General features: G+C 56.0%; 1 protein-coding gene across 4 annotated transcripts; it reads left to right on the top strand.

Moving 5' to 3' along the window:
* The first annotated feature begins 11,167 nt into the window (after positions 1–11,167).
* Positions 11,168–27,043, top strand: ZNF444 (zinc finger protein 444). 4 transcript variants are annotated; one of them, XM_045046801.1, is made up of 4 exons: positions 11,168–11,303; positions 15,699–16,040; positions 24,456–24,540; positions 25,955–27,043. In XM_045046801.1, exons 2-4 carry the CDS (start codon positions 15,729–15,731, stop codon positions 26,548–26,550), a joined length of 993 nt encoding a protein of 330 aa, XP_044902736.1. In that variant the 5' UTR covers positions 11,168–11,303; positions 15,699–15,728; the 3' UTR covers positions 26,551–27,043. The 4 variants fall into 4 exon arrangements, with proteins under 4 accessions (XP_044902736.1, XP_023101849.2, XP_044902734.1 ...); XM_023246081.2 differs by lacking the exon at positions 11,168–11,303 and adding an exon at positions 11,309–11,441; XM_045046799.1 differs by lacking the exon at positions 11,168–11,303 and adding an exon at positions 11,345–11,478.
* The last annotated feature ends 317 nt before the right edge of the window (positions 27,044–27,360 follow it).

The raw sequence follows: 27,360 nt of genomic DNA, 5'->3' as shown, positions 1-27,360 counted from the left end.
TTATTATTTATTACTATGAGTATGAACTTTACGTCATGAAACCTGAGTATAAGACTCATCAGTGCTCCTCTGAATCAGATCACTTGTTGTGTGTCTGCAGTGGCCTGGAGGGGGGCAAAGTGGAAGGCACAGCTTCCTCCCTCTCCCTTTCCACCCTCCCAGCAGACCAAATTGAGAACCCAATGATGAGATCTGGAGAGCTCTCTTGATCGCCAGACGGAAGCCATGTATTGAGGATGGTGATGCAACAGCTAGAAGGGGCCAGGTCAACACTTGGTGGCTTTACGAGAAAGAGGTTCTGTGCCAGCAGAGCTATGACATGAGAAAAGCTACCTTCTATCTGATTTAAATTTTTTTAATGTTCATTTATTTTTGAGAGAGTGGGACAGAGCACAAGCAGGGGAGGGGCAGAGAGAGGGAGACACAGAATCCCAAGCAGGCTCCAGGTTCCAAGCTGTGAGCACAGAGCCCCATGCGGGGCCCAAACTCGCCAACTGTGAGACCATGACCTGAGCCAAAGTCCGATGCTTAACCGACTGAGCCACCCAAGCAACCCCCTTCTATCTGATTTTAAACCATTCATAATTCTGAGTGTCTCTCTTAAGACTGTCAAACCAATAACGGGTATTTCCAAGTCATAGGATGGGGTTGTAGTCAAAACGGCTCATCGATCACAAAAACCTGCCCTTCCCTTTCAGAGTATAGAATTATCCCTGGAAAGTCTATTTCCCATCCAGGGACTACAGCTTGACATCTGTGTGTGGCCTTGTGATTGGCTCTAAACACTAGGATGGGGGCAGAAGGGACACAGACCATTTCCAGGCCACAGCTCTTAAAAACAAGCATGTTTGGAGTGCCTGGGTCACAGTCAGTCAGTTAAGCATCCGACTTCGGCTCAGGTCATGATCTCACAGTTCATGGATTCAAGCCCCGCGTCAGACTCTGTGCTGACAGCTCAGAGCCTGGAGCCTGCTTCAGATTCTGTGTCTCCCTCTCTCTCTGCCCCTCCCATGCTCTCTCTCTCTCTCTCTCTCTTTCAAAAATAAAACATTAAAAAAAAAAAAAAGGCATGCTTCTGTGCTCTTTTTGCTCCCACTGGCTGGATACAGAAAAGAACCAGGTCCTAGGGCATAGTGGAGCTCCAAGGAAACTGGGCCTCTCAACAGCCACCTCCTGGAGACATTCTCCACCATCCAGTACACAACACCCACCCAAGGCTGTTACCTCATCAAGAAATAGATGTCTAGGGGTGCTTTGGTGGCTCAGTGGGTTGAGCATCTGACTTTGGCTCAGGTCATGACTTAGTGACATGACTTAGTGGTTCTTGAGTTCGAGCCCCACATTGGGTTCTCTGCTGTCAGCCTGTCAGCACGGAGCCTGCTTTGGATCATCTGTCCCTCTCTCTGCCCTTCTCACTCTCTCACTCTCTCAAAAGGAAATATTTAAAAATAAATAAATAAATAAATAAATAAATAAATAAATAAATAAATAAATATAGAATCTTCCCCCCTTAAAAAAAAAAAAAAAGAAATGAATGTCCAGTTTGTACATCCATGTTTACAGCAGCATTATTCACAAAAGATGGAAACAAATGGCCATTGACAAATAAATAAGCAAAATGTGGTTTAAAATAAATAAGCAGGGGCACCCGGGTGGCTCAGTTAGTTAAGCGTCTGATGGGCTCAGGTCGTGATCTCGCAATTCATGGGTTCGAGTCCTGGGTCGGGCTCTGTGCTAACAGCTCAGAGCCTGGAGCATCTTCGGGTTCTGTGTCTCCCTCTCTCTCTGCCCCTCCCCCACTTGCACTCTGTGTTTCTCTCAAAAATAAATATCAAAAAAAGAAAGAGGTGGGGGTCAAATGACCTGGCTGAGCTCAGGTGCCCCCAGCATCCCCTAAACCTCAGCTCTCCCTTCCACTCAAGAGAGTCCCTCCAGACTCCTTCCAGGAAATCCCTATTTTGGCCATTTGGGTTTGCGTCACTGTAACCAAAGCACTGCGCACACTCGAGCCTCATTCAGGGTTGAAATGAGGGATTGAAGGCGGGCTGGATGAGGTGCTGTGTAAGCCTCCAGCGTGGCTGTCCTCACAAAAACGCCAGGATGCATGAGGCAAGCACCAGCTGCCACTCTGGCACCCTTGACAACCCTCTCACATGTCCCCCCTGATGCTCCCTCCTACGCGGAGTGGCCAGAACAGCTGCGGAGAGCAGGGTGCACGTGGAGAGTTTGCAGCTGTCCTCCAATCCCTGAGACACAGAGGAGGACAAACACACACACACACACACACACACACACACACCTCCGATGTTCATTATTATGATAATGAGCAATCTTGGAGAGTTTTCATCCTGGGCTGGACACAGAGCTGAGTGTTCTGTTCCAATCAACGTGCTTCCTGCTCACTTCCACCCTGTGAGGTAGCGCGGACCCTCGCTCAAAGTGTGGGCCTCGCACACGCCTAGTCCCCGACACCCAGGACCCCATAAGAAATGCAGGATCCCGGGCCTCGCTCCAACCTACCGGGGCAGACTGTTCATTTTAACCCGGTCCTCGGGACGCCTGGTGGCTAAGTCAGTTGAGCATTTTAACCCGGTCCTCAAGCAGTTCCTACCCATGAGAAAGTCTGCAAAGAGTGAGTGCCAAATTAAATTAACCAGTTCAATTTAGTTAAATTTGAGTTCCAGGTAAATGATGAGTTGTTTTTTAGTATAAAAATGTGCTGATCCTTATCGAAAAAAATTACATCTGGTTTATTTTAAACACAAAAGGAATCAGGGGCCCTGGGTGGCTCAGTCGGTTAAGTGTCCAACTTCAGCTCAGGTCATGATCTTGCGGTCCATGAGTTCGAGCCCCTTATCAGGCTCTGTGCTGACAGCTCACAGCTTGGAGCCTGCTTTGGATTCTGTGTCTCCCTCCCTCTCTGCCCCTCCCCACTCGTGCTCTGTCTGTGTATCTCTTAAAAATAAATAAATACTAAAAAAAATTTAAATACATGGGGCGCCTGGGTGGCTCAGTCGGTTAAGCGGCCGACTTCGGCTCAGGTCATGATCTCGTGGTCTGTGAGTTCGAGCCCCGCGTCGGGCTCTGTGCTGACAGCTTGGAGCCTGGAGCCTGGAGCCTGTTTCGGATTCTGTGTCTCCCTCTCTCTGACCCTCCCCCATTCATGCTCTGTCTCTCTCTGTCTCAAAAATAAATAAATGCTAAAAAAAAAAATTTAAATACAAATGGAACTGTGCATTATATATATACACACATATATATGTATATAAACATGTGTATACATATTTTTTAAGTGTATTTATTTATTTTGAGAGAGAGCACACAAGGGAGGGGCAGAGAGAGAGAGAAGGAGAGACAGAATCTGACAGTGCAGAGGCCAGTACAGGACTCGAACTCATGACAGTGACATCATGACCTGAGCCAAAATCGGGTCAGACGCTTAACCAACTGAGCCACCCAGGTGCCCCACATCCTACACTTTCATTTGCTAAATCTGGTCGCCCTGTGTAGAGGACATTGTGGGTGCTTTTATGACACCACACACCCTCTTCGCACTAGTTTCCCCAGATTTCCACACTCCTTGTATCTCAGGTGCAGGGAGGGGGTGCATGGGAAGGAGAGAGTTCCACCCCCTGCACTTTAAAAAGTGGAAGTAACAGGTGCCTTGGGGCCAAGCTAATCCAAGCAAAATCATACCCTGTGGCCTCTCTGTCTCTGGGTAGGATGTAACCCAATTCATGCCCATATGATAGAGGAGTGTTTTCAGTGGGATTCTTTTTTTTTTTTTTTTAAATATATTGTCAAACTGGCTAACACACAGTGTGTACAGGGTGCCCTCGTTCAGTGGGATTTTAACAAAGAAGCTGACCCTGGTTCTCTTCCTGGATGGCGGAATACGGGATGTGATGTTTGGAATGGTGACAAAAACGGCTTGCCGTCCCATGAGCGACAGGGTGAGACCCAGAAGCAGAGAAATGTTCACCTTTCGCCCCGAAAGCTGACCTACAGCCCTCACGGTTCCGATAAGTACGAAATGCACGCTGGCTGCTACATTCCCGAAGGGTCTCATGACTGCCTGGACATCTCACTGGTAGTTAATACCGAGCTGAATGATAAGGACCAGAGAAATCTTGCGAAAGTAGTTTTACGAGTAGAAATTTGAAGGAGTCGTTTATGATCTAGTTCTCCCTTGCACGTCCCCTCCTGCCTTGAGCACTAAGCGTGTAACCGTGGGCTTCACACAGCAAAAGCGCAGCTCTTTCTGCTCCTGGGTCCTGTCCCCACACTATACAAATAGCCCCGTCTCAAGAATTCTTTCTTGATGGTCTGCTCGCGGCCCCACATCAAGGGATGCAGGTTTGAGGACAACAGAGCAGAGGGTAGGAAAGAAGACGAACCCCTGGTGACATTTTTGAGTCACTGAATCTTATTGATTCTGGAGCTGGTCCCTTTCTTGGGACTTTCCTACTGGCTGATAAATTCTCCCTGGAGTTTGAGCAAGTTGGAAACAAGTTTCCAGGAGCCGTAGCTGAACGCATGTCAACTAATATGGATAGAAACGATCGTTGCTTCCATTTCACGCTGGAGGAAACTGGTGACAGGAGAGGGGACCTCATGTGCCCGAGGGCACCCTGCTGCCTTATTAATTCTAGGCTTGTCTGACACCCAAGACCATGCTGATAGCCATTCTCCTGTTCAGCCAGTTTGGGGAAGCTCTGTGCCGATGGAGACACTCAAGACTTTCATGTTTTCAGGGGCACCTGGGGGGCTCAGTCGGTTCGGCATCTGACTCTTGATTTCGGCTCAGGTCATGATCTCACGGTTTGTGGGATTGAGCCCTGAGTCAGGCTCTGTGCTGTCAGCACAGTGCCTGCTTGGGATTTTCTCTCTCCCTCTCTCTTTGCCCCTCCCCTGCTTATGTTCTCTCTCTCTCTCTCTCTCTCTCTCAAAATAAATCAATAAACTTAAAAAAAAAGACTCTCATGTGTTCAAAGACTTTCATCTTCAAACTCACAATGTTGCTTGAAGTGGGAGAGACTCTTGTTTGAATCCAGACAAAGAAGCTGAGACTCAGAGAGGTCGAATAATATTGTCAAGACCCCACAGTCAGTGGGAACTGGCATCTGAATGCAGCTCCTGGACGCTGCTCCAGACTCTGTCCTGTCCACCCTGCCTTCACCTGCTTCACCCCCTCAGATGGAACTGGCTACACACTGGACTCTGTTTCCCAAAACACTTGACACCCACAGAGGAAAAAGATTACCAGAAACAAAACAAGCAAAACACAAAACAAAAAGGCAAAGGTGTCCATAAAGCTAAAAAAAGGCTCGATCACACAGAACCTGAGGTAATGACCTGAGCTGAAACCAACAGTTAGAGGTTTAACCGACTGAGCCACCCAGGCGCCAAAAGCTAAAAAGCTTTTAATACACTTGATTTATATGATGGCCTTGGGGCACCTGGGTGGTTCAGTCAGTTCAGCGTCCGACTTGGGCTCAGGTCATGATCTATCTCACGGTCCATGAGTTCCAGCCCCATGTCAGGCTCTGTGCTGACAACTCAGAGCCTGGAGCCTGCTTTGGATTCTGTGTCTCCCTCTGTCTCTGCCCCTCCCCCCACCTCTCAAAAATAAATACACACTAAAAAAAAAAAAAAAAGTCAAAGGGCACCTGGGTGGCTCAGTCGGTTCAGCGTCCGACTTGGGCTCAGGTCATGATCTATCTCACGGTCCATGAGTTCCAGCCCCATGTCAGGCTCTGTGCTGACAACTCAGAGCCTGGAGCCTGCTTTGGATTCTGTGTCTCCCTCTGTCTCTGCCCCTCCCCCCACCTCTCAAAAATAAATACACACTAAAAAAAAAAAAAAAAAAAGTCAAAGGGCACCTGGGTGGCTCAGTCGGTTCAGCGTCCGACTTGGGCTCAGGTCATGATCTATCTCACGGTCCATGAGTTCCAGCCCCATGTCAGGCTCTGTGCTGACAACTCAGAGCCTGGAGCCTGCTTCCATTCTGTGTCTCCCTCTCTCTCTGCCCAACCCCCCACTGGCTCTCTTTCTCTCTCTCTCTCTCTTTCAAAAACAAGTAAACACTAATATATATATATATATATATATATATATATATATATGATCTTATTGTTTAAAAAGGAACATATGTTATGACCTCCTGTGTTAATTTCAAGGGAAACCTAATTTGGTAACTACAAAACGTCATGAGAAAATTAACAAGAGACGGTAAGTGGTTTCGGTTGGTGTAAACAAACTGTAAGACCTGTTCACTTTCCTCTTCTGGCAGCGAATTGTTCTCCGAGCTGTAAATGTTCAGCATACATCCTAAGTGGGTGTAAGGGTAGGAGAGACAGTCCTCGCTGCTGCAGGATTCACGTTTAACATAATGGTGTGTTTATCTCAGGCAGTTTTCCCTGGTATTATCCCAGGACGTTGGATGTTCGGAGTTGCTGATTCCACATCTGATCTCACATCTTTCTAGAGCTAGAGGAGGGGTGGCATCCCATCTCTGTGAAGATGAAGGGCGCTGCCCTGGACTCAGACTGCCCAGGCGGGCATAATCATCAGCCCTCCTTCCCGAGTCTGCTCAGAGTGGTGGAGGGAGCCTTTTAATTTCTGCAGGCCTCTGTGGAAGGCCCTGAACGGCACGTGAGGGCCTCAGCATCTCAGACTCAGTGTCACTGGGGAAAGGCCAGTTCACACAGCCACCTGAATCTCATATTTCTACATGAATGTTATTTTATTTTATTTTTTAAATGCTTATTTTTTTAATTTTTAACGCTTTATTTATTTTTGAGAGAGAGAGAGAGAGAGAGAGAGAGAGAGAACGAGCAGGGAAGGGGCAGAGAGAGAGGGAGACACGGAATCTGAAGCAGGCTCCAGGCTCTGAGCCATCAGCACGGAGTCCCACGTGGGACTTAAACTCATAAACCCCGAGATCATGACCTGAGCCAAAGTCAGACGTTTAACTGACTGAGCCACCCAGATGCCCCTAATGTTTATTCATGTTTGAAAGAGAGAGAGAGAGAGCACAAGCAGGGCAGCGGGGGCGAGGGTGGGGGGGCACAGAGAGAGAGGGAGACACAGAATCTGAAGCAGGCTCCAGGTTCTGAGCTGTCAGCACAGAGCCTGACGCAGGGCTCGAACTCATGAACTGTGAGATCATGGCCTGGGCTGAAGTTGGATGCCCAGCCGACTGAGCATGAAATGTTTATTTATTGTTGGCGGAGAGAGGGAGGGGCAGAGCATGAGTGGAGGAGGGGCAGAGAGAGAGGGAGACACAGAATTCAAAGCAGGCTCCAGGCTCTGAGCTGTCAGCACAGAGCCTGACGTGGGGCTTGAACTCATAAACTGTGAGATACGACCTGAGCTGAAGTCAGACACTCAATGGACTGAGCCACCCAGGTGCCCCAAGAATGCTATTTTAAAACCTGGTTGGAATTCTGTCTTGAAAAATGAAACTAAAAATTATTTTAAAAAAATAGTCGATCTTCATTATATCTGGATTCCGTACCTGAGAATTTGCCTACTTGCTGAAATTCGTTACCCCCCACGCCAGTGCGTGTGAGACACCAGCCCTGCTGACAGCCTGATCTTAGACTTCCAGCCTCCAGAACTTCGAGAAAATTAATCTGTGCTGTTTAAGCCACCAGGTCTGCGGTGCTTTATTATGTCAGCTTAAGCAGAAATCACAAATGACCAACATCACCAGGAACCAACCCTTCCCTGCACTAACCTTACAGCCTCCAGGACAAACACGGGGGAACCCACTCAGCGCGTTGCCCCTACTTCTTGATGCCATCCAACAGACCTGGTCCCCACTTCCCTGATCCCTCCTTGGAACCAAACGCTTTCAGAAGATTCCACCTCCGAGAAGCTGGGCAGATGTGTGGACGTAGAGCCGGGGAGAACTTGCCAGGGAATCCTCTGTGTTTGCAGGGTAAGGTCTGCCTGACTCCCTCGTGCTGTCGGCCCCGCTCACCGTCTGTGTTTGTAGGCTCTCCTGGCCAGTGGAACACCTGGGCCGCACGAAGGACCTGGAACAGAAGAGCAGGCTCCCCACACCCACTGCTGGTTGTGGGGTTTGGCTCTCTTGCTGTGTCTCTTGGGGAAGCCTCACTCATCCCAACTGTAAAATGGGCTGATGCTTTGATCTGCTGTGCAGCCTCACCGAGAGCGCGTAGGGTGGAATAATATAATAGGCAGTGTGTGCCCATCATTAAGCAATTCATTCATAATTTAACTATTCATTCCCGGGTGTTTCCTGAGGCCCGGCGACCATGACTCACACTCGCGATCCAGCCCCCAGGAGCCCTTGTTGTGCGGCACAGACCAATCATCCTTCACCCATTTATCCAATAAACACCTGAGCCTCCAGGTGCAGGGGCTGGGCACCCTGAGATGAACCAAATCCCCTCCCCACCCCGGAGGATCTCCCTGCTTTAAAGCCCCATACAAAAGAGAAAACGTTAATTATTATTTTGAGTAATAATTATAGCGGTGCTACAAAGGAGCCTAGAAGCTTTGGGAGGATTATGGGCCAAATTTCCTGCCAAAGGAATTTTTGCCCTCAGGTGTGGGAAGTAAGGGAAGAAACACTTTCCCTCAATCCTTATTTACTGGTTCACAGGCAGGCCCCAAATTGATTTGCTCGCTGGAGGAGGAGAGGCAGGGCGGTTACAAAAAAAAAAAAAAAAAAAAGCCCAAGGCTGAGATGGAGAGCAAAGGGGCCCTGTGGAAGTTCAGATGAGGTGCTTCGTCCAGATTTATTGGGGGTGGGGGTAGTCTGGGAAGGCTTCCTGGAGGAGGCAGCATCTGAACAGATAACTCACTGAGGGATGTATGATGTTACCAGGTGAAGAGGTGGAAGAAGGACATCCAGGGAGTCGTCCCTTCCAATGCTCACCAGTATTTATGGTGCCCTCCAGTGCTAGAGAAACAGCACTGTGTGGACATTGCACAGGTCACTGAGGTGGTGTTACGTGAATGGCTGCTTAATTTGTGAGGCCCAGGGCAGAATGAAAATGCACAGCCACGTATTTAAATGAAGGGGTTGGGGCGCTTGGGTGGCTCAGCACCAGACACTGTCAGCACAGAGCCCAACACAGGGCCCAAACCCACAAACTGTGAGATCATGACCTCAGCCGAAGTCTGACGCTTAACGGACTGAGCCACCCAGGCGCCCCAAGAATTTGCATTTCTAACAAGCCCCCAGGTGATGCTCTGTAGCTGGTCTGAGACCCGACTTTGAGAACCCTTCTGTTAGAGGAGCGTTAGGCCAATGTGGCAGCGACAGTGGTCGTGAATGAAGGAAAGTGGTGTTGGGCTGAGGGCCGGGCTGAACCTTGTATCCTACCTACAAGTACCTGGCCAGGTGGGAAGAGGTGGCCGAATCCTCCTCTTGACATAATTGTGGGACCCATGCCCTGGCTCAGGCCCACTGTCCTTCAAGGGCGCTCTTTTCTGATCTGCACCAAGGCACCATATAATTTTAGAGTAATTCTGGATCTGAAGGGGTCTGATTATATGGGACCTGGCAGGCCAGAATCAAGAGTTTGCAATGGAGACTTTTAAGCAAAAGTCCTGTTTAAAAGCCCAACAGTCCTGACCTGTTCCTGTTTAAGATTTAAGAGCCCTGTGATAAGTGGGAAAACAAAATGTGATATAATGAAGTATTAACCGTCTTAAAAAAGGAAGGAAATTCTGGCAGATGCCACATCATGGATGAACCCTGAGGACGTTATATTACATGAAATAAGTCAGTCACAAGGACAGAAATACTGTATGATTCCACTCCTATGGGGCACCAGGGGCTGGTGTGTGTGTGTGGGGGGGGGGGGGGTGGATAGGGAGAATGGGGAGTTGTTTACTGGACACACTTTCAGTTTTGCAAGAGGAAAAGAGTCCTGGAGATGGATGGTAGTTGCACAACAATGTGAATGTACTCAATGCCACCGAAATGTGCACTTGAACGTGGTTAAAATGGCAAATTTTATGTGTTTTCTTACACACAAAAATGATCGCTCTGGCTGCCGTGTGAAGGGACTGGGTGGGGTGCAACGGTGGGAGGAGGCCAGGTGACATCTGTGGAAGGAGAGAAATGGACAACTGTGACCACCTTGAAGGCAGGGCCAAAGGCGACCCTTCCATGTCTGGCCTGGACATTTGGGTGGACAAAGGATTCATTCTGTTAAGACGGTGAGTCTGTAAGACGGAGGGAAGATGTGTGTCCTTGCGAGGCGGGGGTGCAAAAACTTCTGCCGCCCCTCCCCCACCCTGCCGGATGGGGGATGTCAACTGGGCAATCAGATGAGAGTGGGATCAGCGAGTTCCTAGGGGCAGAAGCAGGCCCGTGTGGCTGGAACACAAGAAGCAAGAGTGAAGAGAGGGCAGGGGGCTGGGCCGGGGGAGGGTGGGCCACAAAGAGGGCGATGGTTTTCACCGGTCTTGGGCAACAAGTTCTGATCCAGCCACTGACCACTTGTGAAACCCGGGGGGAAAGTTACTGTTCGAGGTAGGGGATGGCGTCTGGCTCTGGCCCCCGGGCCCCCGAGGCTCGTGTGAGCGTCCCCAGGCCGGGATCCGTCTGGATACGAAGCTTCGACCCATCTCTTAAGATTTCCTCCCGCTCCAAGAACCACTTTTTCTTCCGGTTCCGAGATGGGGAAACTGAGGCAGTTGCCCTATCCGATGGGGGCACGCCATGGACGTGTGGCAGGAAGCCTCCTCTCCCGACTCACGCAGGAGAGGACACTGAAGTCTGAAGCACTGAGGCTTGCGCCAGAGGAGCCGAACCATAGAGCCCAGGGCGCCCCCGGGCCGAGCACTTCTACCTCCAACCTGGTCAGCGCCGCCGGGTACTATAGGGGAGACAACACGCAGGCCAGACAGGCGCAGAACTCTGGCGGGGCCCCTCCTCTCTTATCGCCCAGATCGCCAGAGGATTTCACTCCCGAGCTCCCAGCACAAAACCTCCCCCCACTCAGGACAGCGCAGCCAACGCTCCTCCCTTTCCCTCCCACCGCTTCCCCCGTCGGCACGTCTTCGCAAGCACGGGCTCGCGCGCGAGCCAATGGGAGGCCCTATATACATTCTGGGAAATGTAGTCCAAAGCCCGGCGCGCTGAGAGGCCTTGTTTGCGAGGGCTGATAGGCCGCTGGCGGTGCTCAATGCACCTTGGGAAGTGTAGTTCTGGTGCCGTTAGAGCCATTCGGAGACAGGCGTGCGAGGGACGCCACGGCGAGGGGCCAACGGGACGCGTCCCTTGCCGCGATGCTTCCTGGGAAGTGTAGTTCTGGGTGAGGCCTGTAAGGCGGTGGTATGGCGTGGAACGGACTACCCGGTCTCGGAGAGTTGGGGGAGGGGGGACGGATGAGTTGGCGCAAAGCCTGCCGGGGCATGGAGTCCCCGTGAGCTTTGTGCGCATGTGCGAAGAGGTGAGGGGGCTTGGGGGGCCTCGTCTGGGAGAGTGAGGTGAGCGAGGGGGGAAGGGGGGCTGGGAGGGGTGGTTGGACGCGCTTTGGGGAGAGGGGGGCTGGAGGCCGGAGGAGGGAGGGATGGGGAGCGGGGGGGGGGAGGGGAGAAGACGGGGACCGAGTAAAGCGGGAGGTGGGCGAGGGGGATGGGAGAAGGCACGGGGGGGAGGGGCTGGGGGAGGGCCGGGAAGTGGGAGGGGGCTGTGGCCCCTGGAGGTGGGGAACGCAGAGGCAAGTGAGCCGCAGAGGGAGGGGGGAGGGGCCGGGAAGGGGGAGGGTCCCCCCAGGGGTGGGGCCGGGGGCTCGGGGGCCCGCCCCTCTGGAGGGGTGCAGGTGGTTCATTTTGCCTCGACCTCGAGCGCGCGCGCGCCCAGGAGTTCTGGGAGTCCCCGGGACAAGGTGGGTCCCCTCGCTGCGCTCCCTGTGGACTGGAGCGCCCACCTCTGTGGCCGTGCTCAGGGGAGGAAGTTGGTTAGTGGGTGCAAGATGCCTCGAGGGTGCGTTTGCTGCTGTTGCCACCCGAAACTGCCCCTTCTCGCCCCCCTCCAGTCGCCCTCTTGCGTCTCCTGTTCCCGTTTAGAGTTGGATTTTAATGCGTGTTTGGTTAATAGCGGTGCCCCCAGCACTCCACAAAGTAGCAGGAATTTCAGCTCTGACTCCAGTTGAGGACTTGCATAGCGCCTAGTGCTATTCTCAACGTCTTTGTTGTCCTTGTATCTTGAATTCCTCCTGCGGTCTGGGATTGGTTTGATTTTTCTCCCCATTGTACAGCCCGGGCTGTGGAGAGTCCGTGTAAAAGGTGCTGTTGTATCTCGTCCAAGGACAGATGGCTGGTAGGTGGCCGAACTGGGATTTGCTGCAGGGCCCTTGTGCTCTGAGTAAATATTTGTCCAGTGGACCCGTGGCTCTCCACCGGGGTCGAGTTTGCCTCCCAGGGACATGTGGCAATATCTGGAAACATTTCTGGTTGTCGCAGTTGGGGAGATAGCCACTGGCATCTGGGGGAAGAGGCCAGGGATGTCGATAAACACGTTACGTTGCATGGGGCAGCTGCCACAACGTGGAATTATCTGGCCCCGGATATGACTGGTGCTGAGGTCTGGAAACCCTCAAGTGTACTAGGAGCTGGGCCGCTTCTAGTTCAGGTTCCCAGCAACCCCTGTGGGGAAGAAGCTGTTACACGAGTCCTGTGTCCCAGGTGCAGAAGTGAAGCCCACGTGTCCCAGGTCACACAGTGGGGCAGGCAGCCAAGGTCCAGAGCCCATCTTTTCAGCATTCAGCTAGCCAAACGTGCTGTGCAGAGGTGCTGGGACTCTGGAGTCAGAACGGTTCCAGGTTTGAATCCTGCCTCTAAGTGTTCATTTCTCCTGCTCACCATGGTACCCAGCTCACAGGACTGTTGGGACGGTGGGGTGGGGGCAGTGTGAGACAGAGGCCACTCAGTGGCTGTCTCCCAAGGCCTCCAGGGTGCCTGGTCGGGCAGGACGATACTCCTTGGACACAGACAACAGTGTCACAGATGATTTTGTAGCAGTAGTCGGAGGCACTGGACCCTCAGTGGGTGGTAAGGATTGGTTTACAGGGTGGCATGAACTTGCTTAGCACTTAGTATGTGCTTTCTCAGGGTGGTGACCCTGGGACCCAGAGAAGGGTCCCGCTGGCCCTGCTGTGAGAAACTCAGTGTGGACAGCTGTGGGAACGTGGCTACCCATGACCCATGACTGCAGGGCCCTGCCACTTGGTGCTGGGGCCTGGCTCCCTCAGGTCAGATTCCACTCCCTTCGGGGGTGGGGGGAGGGTGTTTGTCACAGTACAGAAGGCTTCTGTGCATCCTTCGAGACTCAGCTCTGGCCCAGGTGTTCTGGAAACCCTACCCTGCCTCTCCCAGGCCTAGTCAGTGCTTAGATGGAGGGACCGGTAGGCAGGAGGTGGTCCTGCAGAGCCTAAGCTCTGCCCCTTACTAGCTGAGTAACTTCACTCTCTCCACTTGTGAAACGGGGGCCCTAATACTCCTTTCAGAGGAAAGATCATCCTGTACATGTCCTTTGAGTGCCAGCCAGCATGCTGGGCTCTCCTGGGGTCTCTTGCTCTCAGTGAAGCTTGAATTCTTGCGAGGGAAGACAGCGTACAAACACGACAGCCCATCTTGTTAAACGCTGAAAGGGAATTACTAAAGGGAAAGGTAACTGCAGGGAGTGGTGTGTGGATGCTGTGCAAATCGGATGATTTGAGGAGACTCTCCAATGGGGGGGGGCGGGGGGATCACATGGAGGCCTCAAATATGAGAAGGAGCCGGCTGAGCAAGGGTTAGGAAGGAGAAGATAGCAGGTACAAAGGCCCTGGGATAGGACTTGCCTTAGGTCCAAGAAGATAATCGGGGAGGCAGTGTGGCTGAGTATAGAGAGCCAGGGATAGAAGGAAGAAATCCGAAAAGTAGGCGAGGAAGCAGTCAGGAGGTTTGGAGCGGGGAAGTGTCACAACGTGATTTCTATTAAGGAAAAAACCCCTTCCTGAGTGTTGTGGTGATTTGCAACTAGAGCGACACTCTCAGGAGCAGGGAGATGCTGCGGGGGCTGTGACAGCCGACCCAGCAATGAGATGATGCCTGTGGTCGGTGGTGCAGTGGTTAAGCGTCAGGGCTTTGCACTCAGGCTATCCAGGGGACTACCTCAGCTCAGCCGCTCACAGCCCGTGTCCATGCAGCCTCTGAAGACCCCACGGCACACCCAGAGAACGGGAGTAAAACAGGCAGTATCTCTTGTGATGAAATCCTTCTGACCTGCCAAGACCCAGGGGTCCCCGGACCCAGCGAGGACCTCTCTCCCAAGCCGGGGTCTCTCGGCCTTGGTACTGGACCATTCTGTGCCATGGGGCTCTTGTGTGTGCTCTAGGACACCTAGCAGCATCCCTGGCCTCTGCCTGCTGGACGCCAGAGGCACTGTTCCCCTCCCCCATCCAACAGTGAAAAATCTCCAGACATTTCCAGCTGTTTCCCGGGGTCACGTCTGGGTCCCCTCCCTCAGGAAGGGGAAAGCGGAAGTAGAGGCACCTGAATTCCTCGGGGGTGGGGGATCACACAGAGGAGAAGGGGACGATGGACATGGGTGAACTCCTGCAGTCTGCCACGTTTCCCAATTCGTGGACATGCTTGGGGGCCCATCTGTGTATTCCTCCGCTCCATCACTGGCTGGGGGCTTTAACAGCAGACATCTGTCTGTCTCGGTTCTGGGGCCAGAGTCCAAGGTCAAGTGCCTTGACCGGCAGATTGGGTGTCTGGGGAGGACCCTTGTCCTGACTGCGGACAGCAGCCTGGTTTTGTTCTCACAGGGCAGGTGGTGGGGATTTCTCTTCCGCCAAGGCCACCGATCCTGTTGGATGTGGACCTCATCCTCGTGACTTCCTGTCTTTCCCCAGTTGTATTGAGGTGTGATTGACGCGCAAGGTGGTGATGCGATGACGTGTGTAGACGTTGCGATGCGCTCGCCACAGTCGGTTCTGCTGACGTCTGTCACCTCTCGTTGGCTGACTTGTTTCTTGTGACGAGAACTCTGGGGATCGCGGCTCTCACGGCTTCTAGCAAGAGGCACAGTCACCGCACACATTAGACCCCCCCACGACTGACCCATCCTCTAACGAAGTTCGCACCTTCCACCAGCTTCAGCCGGCATTGGTGGCCTCCTCGTCACCTCCCCACATCCCACATCCGAATGTTGTGCTGGGGTTAGAGCTTCAGCGTGACGATTTGGGGGTGGCTTTGCAGTAGGCGTCCCGAAGCAGCTGCCGTTGGGGACGCTGGGGATGGTAGGGTTTGTGCGTCATGCGGGCGAGCGGTTATGACGATGGTGGTGCTCACGATGGTGCCCCGCTCTGCTCACTTGAACTGGGGGGAAGAGACCGCATTGCCCACGGTCACCCCGCAGGGAGGTGACCTCCTCAGGACTGGGATCCGAATGTCCATTCCTTGGGCACCTGTTGTGTGCAGGGCACTGGGCGCCACAACCCCCAGGCACCTTCCCCCGCAGGCCCTCCGCCAAGCAAGATAGGGGAGACTGAGGCACAGAGAGACGCCGCCCCTCACTGCAGGTCACTGGGCTCCTGGAGGTGCCCCCCTCACGGCGACGGTGGGAGGAGGCGGCCGTTTCTAGCATAGGTGGGAGGAGGCGGCCGTTTCTAGCATCGCAGGCCCAGCTCTCACCGCGCTCACTTCCCTCCCCACAGGCCCGCTGTCCCTGCGGGGCTCGCGACCCCATGGAGGGCCCGTGTCCCCAGCCCGTGAAGCAGGAAGGCCCGGCTGCCGAGGGCCTGGCCCTGGACTCACCGTGGCACCGCTTCCGCCACTTCCACCTGGGAGACGCGCCGGGCCCCCGCGAGGCGCTGGGCCTGCTGCGAGCGCTGTGCCGGGACTGGCTGCGGCCTGAGGTGCACACCAAGGAGCAGATGCTGGAGCTGCTGGTGCTGGAGCAGTTCCTGAGCGCCCTGCCCGCGGACATCCAGGCCTGGGTGTGCAGCCGCCGGCCCCAGAGCGGGGAGGACGCCGTGGCCCTGCTGGAGGAGCTCTGGGTGAGCCGCGGAGGGGGGGGGGGGGGCTGCTCGCACGCGTGCCCCTCAGCCGCCGCCTCCGCGCGCCGGCTCGCTCAGAGACTGGCCTCCCTCCCGCCTCGCCCCTGCAGACCTGCAGAAGGAGGCTGGTCTCAGTGGGTAGGAGTGACGCTTCATGCGTCAGCAAGCACACCAGGCAAGCCCCGGGCGGCCGGTCGTGGGGCAGAGAGAGTCCGGCGTGGAGAGCAGTGCAGGTGGTCCCTGAGACCACCCTGCCGGCGGACCCTTGTGCAGCTTTGGGGTCTCCCAGAGACCTATGTGGAGCGAGTCAGGAGGAGGACTCCGTGAAAGCCGTCTTGTTTACCGTGCTGGTGATGCTGCTCACGTTGTTGGCAGGAGGACGAGGATGCAGCTTCAGCAGAGGTGGGAGGCGCAAGGGCGGGGTCCGGGCAGTGGGAGGATGCAGGGGTGGGTCCAGGTGAGGAGAGATGCAGGGGTGGGGTCTGGAGGAGTCCCACCCACAAGGAGCCTCCGACCTCCCCCTCACATGGCATGAGGGCGGCTGACTCCTCCCCGCAACATTATATGACCACGTGTGTGCAGTCTGGCCGGCTGGAGTGGGGGGTGGCTCCCTGAGCTGTGGTGGTGCCCCGAGTGCTTACTGGGGCTACAGGCACGACCCACCTCGCTCTCCAGCCCCCCTGCAGGGAGCAGGTGCAGTGTCTGAAAGTCACCGTTGTACCTCGTATTGTTGGACCCAGCTGGTGTGGCCCCAGGCCCCCAGGCAGGTAGGATGCCCCAGGGGCTTGGAGGTCACCTCCCCGTGGTGGTTGAGGGCAAAGGTCAGCCATCTCTTTGGGGGAGGCTGCACTCTTTAGTAAATGGCCAGTGGGCCAGCCCTGCCCCCACCCATCCTGGACCTCTCTGGATGCACAGCCCTGCCTGTCCTGTGCATTGCCGGTGGCCGCCTTCACCACAAGGGCAAGGTGAGGCAGTGGGGACACAGGCCGGGGGGCCAGCCCAGCCAAGATCCTCTACTCCGGCCACTGCAGGAAAAGCCTGCCAGTCCCTGGTTCAGAGCAGCGCTGTCCAGTTAGAAGTAGGACTCAGGCCAGTTCTGGGATCCTGAGCCTTTTAGTAGCACATCAGGAGGGCCAAAGAGAGCCTTCTAGGAGCACGTTGGGAGGGCCAAAGAGAGCCTTCTAGGAGCACATCGGGAGGGCCAAAGAGAGCCTTCTGGGAGCACGTCGGGAGGGCCAAAGAGAGCCTTCTAGGAGCACATCGGGAGGGCCAAAGAGAGCCTTCTAGGAGCTCTTCGGGAGGGCTGAAGAGAAACCAGTCAGTTTAATCCTGATAGGTGACTTGGTTGAGCTTAGCATAGCCAGGTTGTGACCTTCTGGGCACGTGGCACTTGGCACCTTTCCGGGTGCTCAGCAGCCACATGTGGCCGCGTGGTGCCAGCGACCTGCCGTGCAGAGACCAGGAGGAGAGCAGCCAAGACGAGGGAGCAGCCGGAGCCCAGCCCAGGCCGGCACAGAGGCTGGCGGGTCAGGGGCCGGTGGACAGGGGGAATGAGGAGTTGGAAAGATGGCAGGATGTCGTTGCGAGCGTCTATGGGGCACTGTCGGGTGCCAGGGACGCAGTTGTGGTCCTTTGCGTCTTCCTGCCTCTCTGATACCCTCTCCACCCTTCCCTGGGACGAGCCTCACCCCTCTTTTCCTCCCCTCAGGCGGCTTCTCGGGGTCATTGTGTCCCAGGGTTGCTTGTGTGTTTCTTCTTGCTGCCTCTGTAACAAATTCCTGCAGACCCCGTGCCTTAAAGACGATGCAGACTTACCCACTCAGGGTTCTGGAGGTCAGCGGTCTGACTCGGGTCTCCCTGGCTGAAACCAGGGCGTGGGCTGTGCTCCTTCAAGAAGGAGGCTCCAGGGGGGAATCCATCCCCAGAAGGAGGCTCCAGGGTGGGGGGGATCTGTCCCCAGAAGGAGGCTGGGTGGGTGGGGGGAAGGGATCCGCCCCCAGAAGGAGGCTCCGGCGGGTGGGGAGGATCCATTCCCAGAAAGAAGGGGAGGGGGGATCTGTCCCCAGAAGAAGGCTCCAGGGCAGGGGAATGGGGATCCGTCCCCATAAGGAGGCTGGGGGGCATCCGTCCCCAGAAGGAGGCCCAGGGTTGGGAATCTGTCCCCAAAAGGAGGCCCAGGGGGAGGGGGGATCCGCCCCCAGAAGCAGGCGGGGGAGCGGGGTGGAATCCATCCCCAGAAGCCCCAGAAGGAGGTCCTGGGGGAGTCCGGGGGGGGGGGGTGTCCGCCCCCAGAAGGAGGCCCCAGGAAGGCATCCGTCTCCTGCCTCTCCCAGCTTCCGGGGCGCCCACGTGCTGTGGCTCGTGGCCTTCTTCCCCTTCCTCCGTCTGCAGAGTGCCTCACTTGACCTTTGCTTCCAAGGTCACATCCCCTCCTGACCCTCAGCTATCCCTCTTTCACACAGAACACTCCCATGATGACATGGGGCCCGTCGGGATGATCTGGGATTGTCCCCACACATCAGGATCCTTAAGTCAGTCACATCATCAGTGTCCCAGCCCTTTTGACACGTGAAGTCACAGAGTCACGAGCTCTGGGATTAGGATCAGGGTGTGGACGTCGTCAGGGGCACTGCTGTGCCTGGCCAGAGGCAGGTGTGTGCACAAGGAAGTGGGGGGTCCTCGATTCTTTGGAGTCATGGTTCCCAATGACCCTCCGCTTGGAGGAGGCCTCCTCGTGTGCCCAGGTGTCTTCACCGCCCCTTCTGTGTGTTCTCTCCCGTTCTGGTAGGAGAGCAGGACTCGGGCTCAGAGCCATCCAGGGCTCAGGGCTCTGGGGTGGCGCCATTTTACGTGATCGCGCTGAATTGTCCACAGTGTCCCTGTGATGCCCTTGCCCCACTTCCGGTGTGACTCACGACCATTTAGGTGAAAGTTGTGGACAGCGGTTATCGCTAGGGTGTTAGGCCATTGTGGTGACGCTGTGGGAGGTGCAGGGAGAGCTGGCATCTGGGAAATGCCCCCAGGACTAGGGCTGCTCTGGTCTGTGGGTGCCCATCCTTGGCGGAGCCTGCCAGGACAGAGTTGTGTGTGCTCGGGTGTCCGGCTGTGTCTCCAGACCTGGCCGCTCATTAGAGCACGTGGAAGCTTCAAGAAACACTCTTGGAGGGTCTCACTCTCAGGTGCTGAATCCGTTGTGACAGTGCGAGGAGCTGTGGCTTTGGCTGTGTGTTTCTTTTTTTTTAACGTTTATTTATTCTTGAGACAGAGAGAGACAGAGCATGAATGGGGGAGGGTCAGAGAGAGAGGGAGACACAGAATCCGAAACAGGCTCCAGGTTCTGAGCTGTCAGCACAGAGCCCGACGCGGGGCTCGAACCCACGGACTGTGAGATCACGAACTGAGCTAAAGTCGGAGGCCTAACCGACTGAGCCACCCAGGCGCCCCTTGGCTGTGTGTTTCTAACATTTCCAGGGGGCATATGGTTCTTTCTGCTGTTAACACACGGTGGCTAATCGTAACCACAGCCACAGTCAGGACACAGAGCCGTGCAGTCACCCCAGGGCCACAAGTGCTGCCCTCACGGCCCCGTCACCCTGGGGCCCTGTGTGCCCATCACTCATTTAGCCCATCCCCCACCCACCTCCCCTCTAGCAACCCCTAGCTTGTTCTCTGTATTTCAGAGTCTTTTATGGTCTGTTTCTGTTTTTATTTTATTTTCCTTCCCTTCCCATATGTTCTGTTTTTTTCTTTCTTAAATTACACATGTGAGTGATACCATATGTTTTTCTGTGACTTATTTCACTTAGCATAATACTCTCTAGTTCCATCCACATAGTTGCAAATGGCAAGATTTCATTCTTTTTCATCTCCGAGTAGTATCCCATTGCGTACATACACCACATCCCTTTATCCATTCATCCGCCAATGGACATTTGGGCTCCTTCTATAATTTGGCTTTTGTTGATAGTGCTCTGTAAACATCGGGGTGCATGTGGCCCAAGTGTGTGTAATTTTAGAACAAGTTGCCAAAATGCTTCCCGCGTGGCTTCTCACTTGGCGTCCCCGCAACCGCGTACGAGACTCCACGCTTCTAAGGACTCCCTCCCCCCCCCCCCCCATTCCAGGAGGCTGAAAGAAATCCCTACCTGGCTAAGCCAGCCTTGTGGAACTCGTTACTTCTTTATGGTTTGTCTAATGGCCAGAACGTAGATTCTAGGGCGCAGGGGCCTTTGTCTCCTTCACCAGTGCTTCCCTGCTTTCAGTAGTGCCTGGTGCATAGTAGGTGCTCCAAAAAGTGCTTGCCAGCAAGTGGATGAGTAGCCTCCCCGGCCTCCCTCGTCTGTCCTGGGAGAGAAGATTTGACGCGGGCAGCGGTGTGAGGTCTCCTGTCCCCTCTGTTGAGGGAGAGCCTGGTCTGTTCTGCAGGTGATGGGATGTGGATGGGGCTGGACCGACTTGCCTGCTGTCAGTCACCCGAGTCCGGTCCAGGCACACCGTAGCCAAGGGGCTGGGCGTCCGCCAGCCCGGGAAGCCCGGAGGAAAGCTGGTGGGCGGGCAGGAGCGGGGAGGCCCAGCTGTGATCAGCACAACAGGAAACACCCGCCCAGTCTGTGCCTCAGAGGTCAGCACTCAGGGGAGTGCTGAGGCTTCAGAGAAGAGAGCACAGGTCCACTGTCAGACGTGAAAGCCAAGGTCGGCGGATGGACCTGTGGGGCTGGCAGGAAGGTGAGGGGGCGTCGTGGCCGTGGCTCAGGGTGGCTGGCGGGGCTCACCGAGATGACGCATCTGAGTGCTTAGCAGGACTTGGGCCAGACCCCAGACCCATGCGAGACGGACGTCCCGCCTTCTTGCTGTGGCCTGCAGGGCCCGTGGCCCTCACCTCCCGCCCCTTGCCCGGTAGAGCTCAAGTAAGTACATGAACGAGCGCCAGGATGGGAAGTGTGGACGTGCACCCCGGGGTCCTGACTGCCAGGCGGCTCAGTGCACAGCCCTCAGGGGTTCCCCCAAGGATGCCCTCGCTGTGACACCACCTGCAAGTCTGGGGATCCCCAGGACCAGCCTGGGTTCCGTAATTCCTGAGAAGGACTCAGGACTTCAGATGCGTTTCAGTGAAGGACGTGGAGTCCAGTTAGTAAAGGCGAGAGGCCCGCGGGCAGGGCCCGTGAAGCTCCTCGCCCAGGGGCGCCGTGTGGACGACGCCTGCTCGTGCCAACCAGGGAGGCTCCCCAGACTGCCATCCACAGTTTTTATTGGGGGTCAGCCGTATAGACACAGCTGGCCACCTCATGGCTCCCCCTCATCTCCACCTCTCTGGAGGCTACAAGTCCCCATAAATCCCATTGTCAGCACGGCCTCCCTGTCTCTGCATGCGGCCCTGGAGCCTCAGTATCCTCTGTCACAGATGAAGGTGTGAGTCCCACAGAGGCCAAGCAACCTGCCTGAGGCCACACGGCCAGTTAGGGGGCAGCGGGAGGAAAAGAACCCGCAGGCCCTCGCTCTAGATTCTGCTCTGACCCCTGCTGTACAGCGGATACTGAGCCCCCGACGCCTGGCCCAGGGCATCAGCCTTATCCCCACCGCCAGTCTGCCTGGGTATCTTCTTGTGGACAGTGCTTGGTCTCCGCACGGTCTAGCGTCCGCTGTCCGGGAGCCCAAACCAGAGCCGCAGGACATCCATAGGGTCCTCCAGAGGAAGCAAGGGCGTTCAGCCTGTGCGGGCCCCAGAACCGCCAGGAGAGCCTGCTGGCAGTGCAGCGTCCTGGGCTCTGCTCGCGGCATGCTGACCTGGCCGCAGTGGAGGCCAGTGAGGGCGGGCACCTGCGGGTTGCAGGAGCCCCGCTGCAGGCCAGGGAGCAGGTGGTACCCCAGATTGTGCCCTCGGACTCGGGGAGACCGAGTGCACCTCAGCCCCCGTGCACCGACCCTGGAGGGGCAGGAACTTGCTCGGGGTCCCACAAGTGGGTGTGTGGCTGGAGGCACCTAGGGACCTAGTCGGTCACGGGCCAAACCCTGACCCCATGCTTCGGTTCCCCCTTATGTCAGGACATCCCCTTTTAGGAAACCCTCCTTCATCAGAGCGAAGGCAGACGGTTTTGCCCTTTGATACGTCCGTTGTTCACTAGCTTGGCATCTGCCGAGGGGCCCGGGCCCTCTCCTATGGTGGTGGGACTGTGCGGTGTCTGCGGTTCCCGTGATGGTTAGACACGGGGCCGCCCTGTGAGCCACCAGTGCCCCTCCTGGGAGTCGTCCACACGGAACTCGTCCCTTCTGTGAGGTCAACGATGGCAGGACAGCGGCATCTGTGACACCCAGAAAGCGGAAACGACCCCTGTGGGGACTCACTGAACAGATAAACACATGTGGTCCAGCTTCACAATGGAGCGATACTCAGCCACGCGCAGTGGAAGCAGCCACGCGGCTGGGGCGACCGTCACACACACAACGTGGGAAAGGGAAGAAGTCGGTCGAAAGGGACCGTGTGTTGCAAGATTCCATTAATGCGGCATCCAGAACATTCCAAACACTTTCCCAGCTCTTTCTGCGGGGCCAGCATTACCTTGACGTGCAAAACCAAAGAGCTTACAAGATAAGAAAACTGTGGGCCAGTATCCCCAATCTCAAAATAATTATATTTCAGGAACTGCCCCCCCCACCCCAGAAAAGTACCTAATTATCATGTGGTTCTGTGTCAAGTTCTAGAACGTGAAAACCGCCCAGTAGCAGTGAGAAGTGCACCAGCAGGTGCTGAGGCGTAATGGGGAGGAGGCGGAGCGATCACAGACGTGCACAAGGAGACTTTCAGGGGCTGCTAGATGTGTCCGCCATTCCGATTGTGATGGTGGCTTCACGCGTGTATACGTGTTGAAACTTACTTGATCGTATGCTTTAAACGTGTGCATTTATTGTACGTCTGTTCTGAGTAAAGCTGTTGTGAAGTGCAGTGTGCTGGGGACCAGGGTAGGGCCTGTTCCCAAGTCACACAGGGTCCTAAGCCTGTGTGTAATGGCAGGGATGTGGGCTCCGCCAGGTCCTGAAGGACATGTAGAAGGTAGACAGGGGAAAGGGGACGAAGAGTGGGTTCCAGGCAGAGAACAACGAAGAGTAGAGGTTTGAGAGAGCCTGGCACACTCAGAGCGCCGAAAGCGTTCTACTGTGGGGCTCCAGGCAGGACCCTGGCGAGAGGCGGGGCCGGGCGCGGGCCTCGTGGGCCACAGTAGCAGCAAGCAGCGGGGTGGCACGTGCAGCACCATGACACCCTGAGTGCCATGACACCCTGAGCTGCACCAGTGGCCGGGAACCATTTCAGTCTGCCAGAGCAGAAAGGCGACCACGCAAAGTACTCATCCTGCCACCACCAGGCAACGTAGGCATCACAGATTCCAAACCACGCACGTTTGAGAAAGGCTTTGGAAGCTTCCTGAAGACTCTTCTTGCTAGGTGAGAGAATTTTAGGCATTACTAGGGCACCTGGGTGTCTCAGTCAGTGAAGCAGCCGGCTCTTGGTTTTGGCTCAGGTCGTGATCTCACGGTTGGTGTGTTTGAGCCCCACGTCAGGCTCCGTGTTGACACTGGCGCCTGCTTGGAATTCTTTCCCTCCCTCTCTCTTTCTCCCCCTCCCCCGCTTGCTCTCTCACTCTCTGTGTTTCTCTCTGAAAATAAACTTAAAAAAAAAAAGATTTTAGGTATTGCTGACTTCCATCCTAAACGTTACACTTGAAAGAAGTAAAATGTGAGAGGTAGTGTGAGAGGTAGGGTTGGATGTGTGGAACTCAGTAGTCACCTGCATCAGCACCAGGATTCTGATCTGTTCCTTGGGGGGCAAGGGCTTGAGAAACATTGACAATAGCGTAAAGGAACCTAAATTAGTCTGAAACATTTTCGGTAACCTTGGTGTTCCTGGCTGGCACCATCGTGCTCAGAAGCGGTCCACCACTTGTGCTGGGAAAAAAATCCATTCCTGATGGGGAAAAAAAAAACAACTTTATTTTTTTCTTGAGTTAAAGGTAGCTTATGTGTTTCTCTTGTGTATTTTGTCAAGGAGTTTGCACTTTACCCGAAGGGCAGTAAAAAGCTAAGGCAGGATTTAAAGAAGGTGCATCAGTTGTCTCTTGCTACATACAAGTCACCCCAAACTTGACAGCTTGCAACAACAAACGTTTGTTGTCCACACAGTTTCCACGGGTCAGGAATTTGGGGCACATCTGGCACAAGTGTCTCAGGTTGTGGCTGAGGCTGGAGGGTCCACTCCCCAGATGGGTCCCTCACATGGTGGCCGGCAGGAGGCCTGGTGGCCGGCTTCCCCTGGAGCTTGTGATAGGACCTGATGACCGTCTGAATGTAGCAGGGGTCGCAGGGGAGAAAAGTAGAGGCTATCGCTGTGTCTCTCAGTTCTGAGTGTCGTATCTCTCATTTCAGGGACCAGCAATGAGGGCACCTCAGGATGTGACGGAAGGCTCTGGGGTGGCTGTCGGAAAGGAAGATGGTGTGATGATGCCTTTAGGTGAGTAGCTTACCCCCCTTTCACACTGTGCTCCCCTCTTACCCTGAAGGTGTTCTCCTCCTGCCTGCCATTCATTCGTTCAGTGAACATTCGTGGTGTCCCTGCCGTGTGCCAGGCCCTGAGCTGGGCACCAGGGCTGGAGATGGGTCAGACACGCCCCCACGGAGGGCACAGTGAGTGGGGGGTCAGGATAGCAGGTGCCCGGTGACACGCACCAGCTGTTGGCGAGTGATAGGCACTGTCCTGCCAGTCTCCTGCAGCCTGCGTTGCCACATGGGAATGTGGGCACAGTACGTCTACGTTTTTTCCTCAAGAGAAGACAGGAGTGTAGATTTCTAGGATGTTGCCTGATTTTTAAACGTTTTTTGTATTTTTAAATACACTGCCGTGCACCAAGCCCACGTCACCTTTGGCTGCCCAGCTGGTACACTCGGCTCTCCGGAAGCCTAGATCTAACAGCAGCAACCCGAGGCCAGGAGAACTCAAGCAGCTTGCCTGAAGCCACACAACAAGTCAGGGCCAGAGCCAGATAGGGATTGGGGCTTCTGCCCGATAGTAGGTGTCTCTGCACCCACTCCACAGGCTGGGGGGAGGCCGGGACAGCATGGCTTGGGACCTGGTGGTTGGCATGGAAGGGTGGGACAGGGGGACCAGACTCTTCAGTTGTGCTGGAACTGTTTTTTGTAAGTTGAGTCGTGAGCTGGAAGCTTGTGAGGCAAGTCGGATAGAAACGCGTTGCGTATCTACCTGGAACGCCATAGAGCAGTTTGAAAGCCGGGAGAAAGGAAATGAGGTTCATTCGTCCACCTGACTTACCTGCTTACCTACCCAGATACCCACCCCCTTCCTGGGGCAAGCAGTCAGCCTGTCCACTCACGCACTAACTCGCTCAACCAGCCCCCCCATCCCACCCCCACCCCCCGCTAACCTAGCCGTCTACTCCCTCCTCACCCACTGTTCACCCATCAGTCTGCCTCCTGCTCATTCATTCATCTGTCTCCCCACTTCCCCTCCCATCCATCCCCCCACCCATCCATCTACACCCTGGTACTTTGGATTCATTCGTCTGCCCATCTCCTCCTCCTCTGTCCACCCACCTGCTGACCTGCCTTCACCCATCAAGCCCCTCCTCTGTACACCACGAATTTCACATCCATTCACCCATCCTCCCTCATATCCGTGCATTTATTTGGCGATGACTTTGTGGTGTGTACCAAGCACCGTGCTGGGTACAGGGCTCCTAGAGGTGAATAAGCAGCCTGCAGTCAGCCCTTCTCCCGCCCCGTGGTTTCCAGGCCTTAAGCATTCCCCACCCGCTCCAGCGGGGGGCCCTTCATCCCCGGCCTGCCCCTGCCCTCCCCGCCCCCGCCGTCTGCGGAGCCACCCGCCCTCACCCTGTGCCTCTGCCCGGCAGGAGATGCGGTCCCCGGGGCTGAGGTGCTGGCGACGGGGGACCCCCAGGCCGCACGCCCCTACAAGCAGGAGCCCGGCAGCCCTCCGCCGGCCCCGGCGGCCCCACCTGCCCCACCTGCGCCCGGCCCGCCCGCCTTGCCGCCGGCCCCGGGCACCGCCTCCTGCCCCGAGTGCGGCAAGGCCGCCCTGAAGCCTGCGCACCTGCTGCGCCACCGGCAGAGCCACTCGGGCGAGAAGCCGCACGCCTGCCCCGAGTGCGGCAAGGCCTTCCGGCGCAAGGAGCACCTGCGGCGCCACCGCGGCACGCACCCCGGCGGCCCGGGGCCGGCCCTGCGCCCGCTGCCCGCGCGCGAGAAGCCGCACGCCTGCTGCGAGTGCGGCAAGACGTTCTACTGGCGCGAGCACCTGGTGCGCCACCGCAAGACGCACTCGGGGGCGCGGCCGTTCGCCTGCTGGCAGTGCGGCAAGGGCTTCGGGCGCCGCGAGCACGTGCTGCGCCACCAGCGCATCCACGGCCGGGCGGCGGGCGGCGCGGGTGCGGCGGCGGGCCCGGGGGCCGGGGGCGGGGGCGCGTTCCCGGCCTGGCCCCTGGGGTAGCGCCTGCCTCCCTCTGCCCTCGGTGCTGCCCGGGCCCGCAGCCCCCCTCCGGTGCCTGCCCCGGCTCCTCTGCCGGCCCGGGCTCTCACGTTGTCCTTTTGCTCTTTCTGTCCCTTCCCCACTTTCGTGTTACGGCTTCAAAGCCCTCCCAGCCCCTCCCACCCTACTCGGTGCGCCCACAGGCCCCGCCTCCCCTTCCCTCCGCACCTGCCTCCTGCCCTGGCGGGAAGGACGCCCCAGGCCCAGGAGCCCAGAAGTGGAGCCTGGATCCGGAGGAGGGCCGAAGGAGGGAGACCCCTCCCCGTCTGGGGGAGGGGAGGAGAGGACGGGAAGGGGCCAGTGGTTCCCACAGGACGGTGGGGCTCTGCTAGTTGGCTCCTAGGCCTTGCTCCTCTCTGCGGCCGGAGGCGTGTGATGGACAGATGGCTGCTCCTGGGAGGCGCCGCGGAGACAATTCAGCATATGGAGAGTAATAAAGTCATTGAGTTGTGCACCCCGCAGTCCCAGGTTCTGTTGTGGCCAGACCCGACCTGGACCCCCACCATCGCCAGGAGGCCGTGGGCACCATTTCCTCGTCCTTGCGCCTGGAGACCAGGGGGAGGTGGGTTCCATCCGGCCCATCGAAGGGCCTGGGTGTGGCTCGCAGCACTGCTCTCTTACGGAGGCCGGCCTTGGAGGAGCCTTGGAGGCTGGGGTTCTGAAGTCAGTCTGTGGCTTCCTGGCCGCGTGATCTTAGATCTCACCCGCTCCGGGCTCCCGCATTCACATCTGTAAGCAGCAGATTTAAACGGGCATTGCTAGAGTGTTAAT

Source organism: Felis catus, chromosome E2, assembly GCF_018350175.1.
Source record: "Felis catus isolate Fca126 chromosome E2, F.catus_Fca126_mat1.0, whole genome shotgun sequence".
NCBI lineage: Eukaryota > Metazoa > Chordata > Mammalia > Carnivora > Felidae > Felis > Felis catus.
This window is presented reverse-complemented; position numbering and strand designations above follow the sequence as displayed.

Excerpts from the sequence above, each read along its gene's own strand:
- ZNF444 (XM_023246081.2), top strand. Across the intron at positions 16,041-24,455 it reads CCCTGCTGGAGGAGCTCTGG|GGACCAGCAATGAGGGCACC; the intron begins GTGAGCCGCGGA and ends CTCTCATTTCAG. Across the intron at positions 24,541-25,954 it reads TGGTGTGATGATGCCTTTAG|GAGATGCGGTCCCCGGGGCT; the intron begins GTGAGTAGCTTA and ends TCTGCCCGGCAG.